Source organism: Rattus norvegicus, chromosome 11 (genome assembly GCF_036323735.1).
Source record: "Rattus norvegicus strain BN/NHsdMcwi chromosome 11, GRCr8, whole genome shotgun sequence".
Lineage (NCBI taxonomy): Eukaryota > Metazoa > Chordata > Mammalia > Rodentia > Muridae > Rattus > Rattus norvegicus.
In genome coordinates, this window is record NC_086029.1 from 81,633,277 (window position 1) to 81,643,856 (window position 10,580).

At 51.7% G+C, this 10,580-nt stretch overlaps 1 protein-coding gene and 1 pseudogene across 24 annotated transcripts in view; one reads left to right on the forward strand and one right to left on the reverse strand.

The window, feature by feature from the left end:
- Tnk2 (tyrosine kinase, non-receptor, 2) overlaps nucleotides 1-10,580 on the reverse strand; it is a 39,280-nt gene that overhangs the window by 13,482 nt on the left and 15,218 nt on the right. For 8 of the 24 annotated variants that reach the window (XM_039088309.1, XM_039088315.1, XM_039088311.1 and 5 more), the window contains exons 1-5: nucleotides 8,596-8,998; nucleotides 6,082-6,262; nucleotides 3,822-3,892; nucleotides 1,312-1,533; nucleotides 184-336 (exon numbers count right to left, since the gene is read on the reverse strand). In XM_039088309.1, coding sequence (XP_038944237.1) covers nucleotides 184-336; nucleotides 1,312-1,533; nucleotides 3,822-3,892; nucleotides 6,082-6,262; nucleotides 8,596-8,673 — 705 coding nt within the window. In that variant the 5' untranslated portion in view covers nucleotides 8,674-8,998. 24 annotated transcript variants of the gene reach the window in all.
- LOC120095795 (U2 spliceosomal RNA) lies at nucleotides 6,907-7,026 on the forward strand (annotated as a pseudogene).

The window sequence follows — 10,580 nt, forward strand, 5'->3', positions numbered from 1 at the left end:
TGGGCACATCTCCTTGCCAACGAGCAGTAGAAAATCTAGAGATGATAGTACCAGGCAGTACCCTAGTAAACAAGCCCCTCTGTCACATGAGGCAGGAGACTAGAGCAGGCAGGAGGAAGAGCGCGTCTGGGGGCCCAGCCCTGCAGGGTGCTCTCTGACCCTCCCTCTTACCCAGGCACTCACCATCTTCATGGGTGGTGTGAGCACCACACCGTACAAGCGAATGAGGTTTCGGTGGTCTAGCGAATGCATGGCATTGACCTCCCGGATGAAGTCGTCCATGGCCTCGGGCTGGCTCAGCACATCAGGTTTCAGGCACTTCACGGCCACACTCACCTGCCCAGCGCAGGATTTTCAGGGAGTTAGACCTTTCATGGTCCCCAACACTGAGCTAACTGCTCCTTCCAACTCTGCAAAGACTCTTGTCTCAGACCTGTCCCTCTGAGTGGGTAAGCATGTCATCAGTTTACATACTGCACCCCTTGCCCTGCGTACGGATGGCAGCTGCCTGACTAAAGGTGGGTGCCTCCTCTTCCTGGGAAAATTCCCGAATTAGCAGTGACAATAAGTTAAGAGAGGAGCAATATAAAGACAGAACAGTAATACAGTTTCACTATAAGGCCATAATCTATGGAACTGCAGGTTCCAACAGCAGCCCCCCTTGGAGAAGGGGGTGCTGAGTGGTCAGGGCTTGACAAATCCTGTTGAGTACTAGCATCATTAATGTACTGTCTGGGAAGAGCTTCTGGCCCATAAATGTAGTTAAGATAATCTGTATCCCCCACCCCTGACCTGTGTGTTTGTGTGTGGTTATCCACTAGGGAATTATAATATAATTAAGAAAAAAAAGGCTATGACTTAAAATGTAAATCAAATTTATATCTTAGCAATGGAGACACACAGCTCAGTGGTACAGCACCTGCTTCAAGGCTAATCCAATACCACAGAGGAAGGAAAGGACAAAGGGACAGAAAATACTTTGTCATTGCAGGTTCAAAGCCACCCTGGTCTACCCAGTAAGATGCTGTCCCAGCACAAAATTGTATCTCAACAAAACACCTGCAGGGCTCGGGTGGAGGGGAGGCAACTGCAGCTCTCCCTACCTCAGCCAGGCAGCGGGAACTGCAGGCCTTGGCTTTTCCTTCTTTCACGGTAAGCAAACTATTTTTAGACTTGAAAGAAAAAAAAAAAAAAAAAACCACTGTGCTCAGTTAAACCTGAACATGGCTCAAAAGGTGAGTGCTTTTTACAACCTGCCCCTAGTCACTTGTCTACTGACAGAAGGGGAGAGGTGCCCACCCCAGAGCTCACCGTCTTCCCTGCAGGGGCATCCCATTCACCCCTGCGCACCACGCCAAAGGAGCCATCTCCCAGCTTCTCCAGCAGGCGCAGGTCTTTCTCCCCAATGAGGCAGGTGAGGCTCTGCAGGGTCCCCTCCCCTGCCAGGCCCCCTGGGGTGGGGGAGGGCTTCCGGAAGGTGCTCTGAGAGTGATGGGAAGGGAACTCAGCCTCCTGCCGCTTTCCACTGAACACCTGTTTGAAAGCAGCCAGGAGCCAGATGGAACCCAGGGCCCCAGAGTCACTCAGTCCCACCCTCTGGTAAGCCTCAGACAGCTCCTGGCTTTGCTGAGCTGCCTGTTAAAGGAACACACTTTCAGAATATACCCTAACTGGGAACCCACTGCCGAAGCCTCAGGGTAGGCGGCAAAAACAGATGAATATGCAGCCTGTGGCTGAAGCTGAAGTTAGCCCAAAATGGTCTATGAAGACAGAGATAGCCCAAAGCCCTCCAGGTACACCCCAAGCCCCAGCCCTGGTCTTCAGCTCCTCCCCATCCTACCCTTCCCTTCCTGAACCTTCTAAACAGCACACTCTCTTGCCCCTAGCATACAAAGAGAGGGTAGGAGCCTGAGGGGCCCTCCAAACACCTCCCTGTCCATTTTTAGCCCTGGCCCCTTCTCTGGGTTAACCATTTGGCGCTGTCTGTCTCTATCCTCCCTGGGGAGTCGGCTGCCCTTCATCCTGCCCAGGGGAGAAGATAATTTTAGTATGAGGTTGAACCATGAGTATGTGGTGTGTGTGTGTGTGTGTGTGTGTGTGTGTGTGTGTGTGTGTGTGTGTGTGTGGCAGATAAAGCCAGTCTTCACTGGAGAAGGGCCTGGGAAGACAGCTGGATTATTTGGGGGGGGGGGGGGTAGAGCTAAAGGCTGAGAAGGAAGGAAGGAAGACTAAAGGGGTCTCCAAGGTCGACTTCGGAGAAAGAAGGACCAAAGGTCAAGAGACAGGAAGAGAAGGACTATGAGTGAATACACCTGGCCATGCAATCTGACTTGGCCCCTCCACTGGGGCATCCAAAGCTCTAAGAGCTACAGGCTCTTCTCAGCCCCCTAAGAGTTGGCCAGCCTTACCTGCCCGGCATGTGCTAAGTGTAGGTTACTTCTCCCGGTTTGTGAAATGAGCCACCTTAAACCAGATCAGATTACACTAAAGGCAGGTTTATTGGGAAGCTGCTTCGGGTGGGCGAATTCACTGGCCCCAAGGATTGAGGGCAGAGGAGGGAAAGAGAAAGAGAGAAAGGATGTGCAGAGAGAAGGAAGGAGAAAGGAGAGGGAGGGAGAGAGATCAAAGTGTTTGGATTATATAGGGAAGAGCTTCTGAGGGGAACAGCAGTCCCTGGGCTGGAATGTTCTGAGTTGGGGGGCAGGGTATGCCAGTTAGGGACTGAGGGATGCTGGGAGAACCTAGAGGCCAGGTCTGCTTTGGTTTGTAAAATATGCACCTCTGTCCCTAAGGGGCAGCTCAAATCTGAGGACCTTTTTGGATTCTGCTCCCTCCTCCCAGAAATAGAATTCCTAATATTTGCCAGTAACATCCAACTTACAAAATCTGCCTCAGTCACGGCAGCCGAGGGGCCTTCCCACAGCCCTGCACAGTAAGCTGGGTAATGGAGCCACCGCTGCTTTACTGGAGTCATGACAACTTCAGAGAGGGCCACTGATCACCCAGAGACCTACTATGAGCTGGGGCAAGATCCAAAATCCCACACTGCTTCTCTCTTCTACTGTCAATAGGTCTCAACGCATTCATCCTCTGCTAAAACCTGGGCAATGGACCAGGACTGTGTCCCCAGAAAAGGCCACAGGCTCTCAAGAGACAGCCCCTTTGCCAGACTGCAGCCAGAAAATCTCTACTGCCCAATCCCTGTCCAGCTGTTCTGCCCTGCTCACCCCTCACCCCAGTTCTGAAGCCAGAAGTAGGGAGGGAGGCCCTGGCTGGCTCACTTCCTCTCTCATTGTCTTCTAGACAATGGGCAAAGTTCCACTGAGTCAGATCAGGGACTCACAACACCACAGACCCAAATTAGGATGGGTGAGGGGAACTGTGGGGAAGGAAACTGTCAGCAGAGCCAGATGACCAAGGAGCCTGAAGACCTGAAGACTCGAGAGCATGGGGGAAGTGTTGGGGGGCAGGCAGACCAGGCAAAGATGTCCAGACAGCACCCCGCCCCTACGCTACCCCTTTCTGGACACCAGCCGACACTCAAAGGAAGCAGCACTTGTCAACAAGTCCTGCACATAGAGAGGCGGTGAAACCCTTACTGCACACAGGCCATTCACGTGTCTGTCTGTGGCAGAGACAGACACTTAGCCAGGCAGCACCACAAGTGCCCTGCCAGATAAGAGCCCAGAGGGAGGAGGTTTGTACAAAGTGTGAGGGAAATCGGTGAGATTATACCTCTGGGCAACAGGAGAAGGCTCCTAGGCTGCCAGTCGTGTGAGGCCCTTGGGGTGCCCTCCACCCCTCACAGCATACCCACATACCTTGCTCATCCATGACTTGCGTTTGCACATGGCCTTCCTCCTCTTCACAGCCTCCCATAGCCGCCTCTGGCCTGCAAGGAGGCAAAATGAACCGAGGTCTGTCAGACAGCTCACACACCCTCCCAAAGAGGCTGCTGTCAGCCGACCAGCTGCCTCAGTTCGTGGGGTAGGCCCACCACTAGATACCTACTGCTCAAGTCAATGCCTCCAACCGAATCAGTGGCCAGCCAGGAATTTCATTCACCCAATCTCTACCTTCTACCTCGGGTGAGTCTCAAACTTGCTGGAGGCGTTTACGCATCAAAACTGAACGGTTGTAGTTTGGCCAATTACCTTGCCAACTCTCCAGACAATTCAGGCAAGAAAATACACAGTTTTCTCCACTCTAAGGTTTACATCCCATAAAATTCTCTTGTGCTACTGACATCAGACACTGTGCTGACGGTTTTATGTCAATATGACGTAAGCTAGAGTAATCAAAGGAGTCTCAATTGAGAAAATGCCTCCATAAGGCTGGGCTATACACAAACCTGTAGGGGATTTTCTTAGTGATTGATGGGGAGGGCCCAGCCCACTATGGGCGGTGCCATCCCCGGGCTGGTGATCCTGGGTTCTATCAGAAAGCAGGCTGAACAAATCATGAGCAAGCCAGTAAGCCGCACCCCTCCATGGCTTCTGCATCGGCTCCTGCCTCCAGGTTCCTGTCCTACTGACAGCTCCTGTCCTGACATCCTTCAAGAACAGTGATGTGAAAATTAAATAAACCCTTTCCTCAACAGGCTGCTTTCTCATGGTGTTTCACACAGCAATGGTGTCCCTACCTAGGACAGACATCAACTATCTAAGCCAAAAGCAGAGTATGTTATTGTCTTTTTTCTCTTTAGCTTGTAAAACATTTGGCTATTTTGAGTTGGACACAGTAAAGTTTCTGGTTGTGGTTTTTTTTTTGAAACAGTCTATTGTAGCCTGGGTTAGATGAATTTGCCATGTAGCTGATGACTTTGAATTTACTGATCCTTTGGCCTCCACCTCTTAAGAGGTTTGTTTCTGTGCTGGGAATTAAACCCAGAACTTCTCGGATGTTAAGCAAGCAATAGAGCTCTACCCACAGACCCTGATAAAGTTCTCAATAGTAACTGCTAGTTTTAGTTTAGAAAGAAGCAAAAGATTTAAGTATCAGTGTGTTAGCAGACCAAGAGGTGTTCTTTAAAAGATTTTTTTATTTTTATGTATTGTGTGTGTGTCAGTGTATGTATACGCCTTATGTGTGAGGGTGCCCATGGAGACCAGAAGAGGTGTCAGACCCCTGGAGCTACAGACAGTCACACAAGCTACCTGACTTAGATGCAGAAAACAAACCGGGGTCCTCTATAAGTGAACAGCATACACTTTTAACCACTGAGCCATCTCTCTAGTCCCACCTGAGTTTTTTGTCTTCTCTTCTCCTTGTAGATCGCTTGGCATTAACCCCACTGGTGTTCAGAATCAAACGAATGAGACACAGGAAATATATCCCACAAAGATCTGATCAAACACCAAGGGGGAAGACTAGAGAGAGATCTGGTAGCACAGGCCTGCAACCCCAGCTATCAGGGAGGCCAAGACAGGAGGAGGTTGCGGCCATGGTCTGCCAGAGCAATAGGTTGAAGGTTCAAGGCTACCCTGGATAACTTGCTGACATTCTGTCTCAAAACCAAAGTGCAGAACTGGCGGGCCAGGGCTAAAGTCATGGGGCCCGTTGCCTAGCGCATGAAAGGTCCTAGGTTCAGTATCTCTTTTTTTTTTTTTTTTTTTTTTTGGTTCTTTTTTTCGGAGCTGGGGACCGAACCCAGGGCCTTGCACTTCCTAGGCAAGCTCTCTACCACTGAGCTAAATCCCCAACCCCTCAGTATCTCTTGAAAAGAGGGTGGGAGCAGGGAGGCTGGGGTGTGCTCACTGGCAGAGCACCCAGGCAGCACTGGTAAAGCCTAAATTCAATACCCAGCACCTGGAGAGAAGGCCAAAAAAGTTGTATGCAATTAGCTCTGAGTGGTCACAGCTCTACAACTCCATCTCCTCAAAGTCCAACTCACATTTACAACCAAACCATTCCCTGGGCACCCTGTGAACAGCACTCTCCTCAGGCCTCCCACTCATCTCAGGTCAGGGGAAGGCTGGCAAAGCTCTCAGCTGCCATGATGAAGATTCCTCTTGTGCTGGGCCACGCTGAATACAAACGAGGTGAACGGTAAAAGAGAAGCAAGGCCTGTGGGCTACCTACCAGGCCGGCCCATGCCAATCTTTTCCAGGTCTTCGTTTTTGACATACTCAAAATGAGACAGGCGGGTAATGTTGAGGTCATCTCGGAGCCTCAGGAAATACTGTTGTAGCTGCACCTCAGACAGCAGCTCCAGCAGCCAGCCTGTTCCCTCCTCCGGCTGCATGCTGCTGCTCCCCAGCCTCTGTAGAAATGAAAGAATAGCTGAGGGCCAAAGGATGTGAGCAGATGGCAGACTTGCCCATCGTGCCCCTGGCTCGCCCACATCCTACAGAACTCAAAGCACTCTCTTGCTACCTAAAACAGCTGAGTTGGAGCAGCTCAGAGGAGCCCCAGATCAGTTGTGTGGTTAGGGCCCAGGAGACCCTCTCCTGAACACAGTGCGCTCTCAACACAGATGCAGTAAGAACAGGCACACACCACCGCAGGCCCAGCATCAGCCTCCTGCTCCCACAATTCCCAACGCGGTGCCAGGAGCTCAGACTTTCCCAGGCAGCTCAGCGCAGCATAGAGTGACAAATGAGAATGGCAAACCCTTGGTTCAAACCCTGGCTCTTCAACCAAGGACTGAGGGAGGCAGCTGGGCTGGCGGGTGGCTTCCAAATAGTAAGCTGTAGTCCTTTGTTTGAATGGCTCTCCTAAGGACTGTGCAACCGTCCAGAGAGAGGGTCATAGTGCATGTGTAAGGGGGAGGGGGTTAGCAACATTTAGCAGGTGGTAGGGGGATAAGAACATTAGTTATTCTGGAGCGCACAGGACAGAACTGAACATACAAATTCCACACAACTTAGTTCACGCACATAAAAACTTTTAGAATGATCAGAAACAATCGCTTCTCGGCCTTTTGGCTAAGATCAAGTGTAGAATGATCAGAAACCAAGGACTTAGATTCCATTTCACATTTAAACATGAAAATACTTTTGTAGTTTCAGCGGGACCCGATTTCCCTTGAAATGTTAAACTGTCTGCCGTATAAACTGAGGGAAATTCTACTTTATTTGCAACATGGCAGAGTTCACTATCTGGATGAGAAACAGAGAAGAATGTGCCATTATTATCTTGACACTTCCATTGTCAGTGGCTCTACTGAGGTCTAAGCATCCCTGCTCTCCTACTTCAGCAGTAAATGACAAAACACAAATGCTACAACTACTTCCCTTTATCTCTCCAAATATTATTATTTGAGACCATGTTTACTGGCTCTACAGAAACTTAGTATGTAGCACTCTTAGTAATTTTGTGAAGGGCAGCAAACATATTAATACTTCACAACTATAGTTATGGGGCTAGAGAGATGGCTCAGGTTAAGAACACTCCTCCAGAAGACCCAGATTCAATTCTCAGCACCTACATGGCAGCTCAAAGTCACCTGGAGTTACAGGTGACCTGATTCCCTCTTCTGGCTTCTTCAGGTACTGTACACAATGCGCAAAGACATACTTGCAGGCAACACCCATACGCATTAAGTAGTAAAGTAAGATAAAATTGAAAGAACTATAGTTACCATGCCGGTTCTAAGCACTAGCTGTACTCACTCTCTCCCCCTCAATACCACTGTCTGTCTGCAAACCAAGTTGTGTCGGGTACCACTGGCTCCGGAGTAAAGCCCACAGATGATAGTGAGGAATCACCGGGCCAGGCTCCACCATTCACTGTCTTGGCCCTGGAGCAAAGTGGTCTGCTGGCTATGTGGTGGTGGTGGTGGGGGTTCCAGATAAGGGGCTACTGACCCCTGTCAGGACAAGCCACCAGGTTTCCCTCTCCCCACCTCCTCAAGCCCTAGGCTCCAGGCTCCCCATTCCTGTCTTCTGACTCCAGGTAACAGCTCAGAGTCATTTCCTGGACAGGCAGGGAGAGCTCAATGAGACCCAGAGGCCCCTCTCCTGAAGCTGCTTAGAAAGCATAGTGCAGCCTGTTTCCTTTCCCTGACTGACCAGCTAAGAAACCTCTCTGCTTGGCTCCCCTCCCTGCTCCCCAACCCAGAAACAGGGCTGATGAGGAAAAGAGAGATATGAAGCCTAGGAGGAACTCTGGGGTCCAGCAATGAAAAAGGGGTGGGGTGGGGTCTCGTCCCGTTCCTACTGCTAAGGCTGGAGTGACCTCCCTATGTTTCCCTCTGGCCCGAGCGTCTTTGTCTGTGAAACACGGGGCACTAGAGCAGTGACCTCTAGCTCAGGCTGTCTCCAGTTCTGTGTGTGGCCCATATCCTGCTGTGGAATCTACACCAGCTGTGTGTGACACACACGGCTCAATGGCCTGCATGCGAGCACACCCTAGACCAATCACCCAGACCCCGCCCCCGCCACACACACACACACACACACACACACACACACACACACACACACACACATGGATGAATGCAGGGGACAGAAAGGAAAAGCACCCCAACCCACACACCTCAGGAAGGTGTCCCTCACGCCTACTCCCTGCCCCTCTGTACACAGTCGCTACTGGTTACTGAGGGCCAACCCTGTCCAGAGCCAGTCCGTGTCCCGCCCTGAGGCCCCCACTCACTGTATACAGTCGTCGCCGCAGTCTGGCCAGGAGAGGGAAGGAGAGCTCAAGGCCAGGAAATCGACGGGCTGCTGGCATCTCCACAAGCTGAAGCCCCTCCACAAGCTGAAGCCCCTAAGTCACAGGAGCTATGGCCTCGTTCTAAAGTGGGCAGGCAAGGGCCCCAGCTTCTGAGTTCTATGGTCTGCCCAGAGAGTAGGGGGAACAGGTCCTAGAAATCCCTCAGATCCCACACAGAAGTAGGAAACAGGGAAGAAGAATGGAGTGGTGGCTTGGCTCCCCTGCAAGCCTGGCTGGGTTTCCACAGCTGGTCACAGGCTGGGTCCTCTGTCCTGTCTCCAGTGCAGTGCTCACAGCTCTGGTCCTACTCCCCAGCTTCCCCCCACCGCCTGCTTGCCTGCCTGTCCTCCTTCCCTCCCTCCCTCCCTCCGCCCGTCCCTCCCTCCCCAGCTGAGCGGCTCTGACACTGGCTGAAAAAAAGACCTTTCTGAATCTCAGCCAAGAGGACAGCAGGAATGGGGGGGCACTCTTCTTCCCAGCACTGGCCCCGCTGACTCCCTCTACACAAGGCTCCCTGTCTCTAGCTTCCACAGCAGCCCTCACGGGTGCAGAGAACTCCTGGGATTTCAGTGGGGGCTGTGAATCAAACAGCACATAGAAAAAGGGGCTACAAGCCCCTTAAGGATCTGTGGGAGTCTTTCCAGGATTCTATAGACAGATCCCTCAGAGACCCTCCCCCCCCACACGTCCCAACCTTGGCTGGGTGTCTCCTGGCTCAGACGACGTTAATGTGTCCCTGTTACCCTGGTGCCCGACGGAAATAGGAGGCAGGCAGCCTGCCAGAGTGGGACAGTGCAGCCAAGAACTGGGGTGGGGGGAGAATCTCCACCCCTCCCCTGGGATTGCCTTGTGTACTGCCCACAACAACCAGGGTGCTTACTCCCCATATTAGCTGGCAAAGATCCAACAATCCATCTAAATACGCAAACATGTCCTAAGCCCTCTGGTGAGATGCTGCTAGCGCAAGGCTATAGGAGCTCAGGCTGTTGGATGTGTGCCTTGCGCAGCACCGACACATGTAACAGCCTCAGCTTACGGGGTCTGCAGACACTCCATGGAGCTCCTTTGTGCCCCATGTTCTTACAGCTGACAAACGGTCCCTCTGATCCTCAAAGTGCCAGCTGCTCGACACCCCCTGGTTATAGCCCGCAGATACACCTGACAGCTGCAGGAAGTCTTCTGCTCCCCAGATCCCAGCTCCCCACCCCCAGCCATGCCTAAGGAGCCCCTGTTTCTTGTATACTGGTCTCTTGTCTCTCTATCCAGCTGTCCGCCAGCTCAGGGAGCCACAGCTGGCTCCTGAGGGAGGCAGCTGAGGTCAAGAGTTTGGGGACTCAGCATCCCAGACTCTCTCTCCAGGATCTCTTCAGAGTTTGAACTCCCTACAGCCATTTCCCATTTTGACTGGGGGCGGGAGATGTGGGGTCCCAGCCCATCCCCACTGACATTAATCATACAAAGATTGTGGACTGTCATGTTACAGACTCTCTTCACATCTCAGCAAACAATCAGTGTGAGGACTGAGGTCAAAGCTAAGGTCAGACTCAGGATTCATGGACACTGCCTTTCTCCACAGGTTAGCTGACCACACCCTCAAACTGGAGAAGGTTACAGCCTATTCTTCAGACCTAGGAGCCTGGGGTTACTGGTAAGTTAATAAGTTTATTACCTCTACTGCAAGCTGAGGCTGATTTGGTTGGCCAATTTAAAAACTCTAGGCACCCCAAATCCACCAGAACCCTATGTCTGATCCTTCATGTGTCTAAGTAAGACAACCTGGCAGCTTACCCCAACTCAGGCAACACCTGCTGCAGCAGGGTTGGAAGCCAGGTCAGCTCCTGGACCTCGTGCTCCCCAGGGAAAACAGCCTTGACCTTTCTGCCTGTCAACTCCCAGGCATATTCCCCCTTCTCCTTCCAGCTACT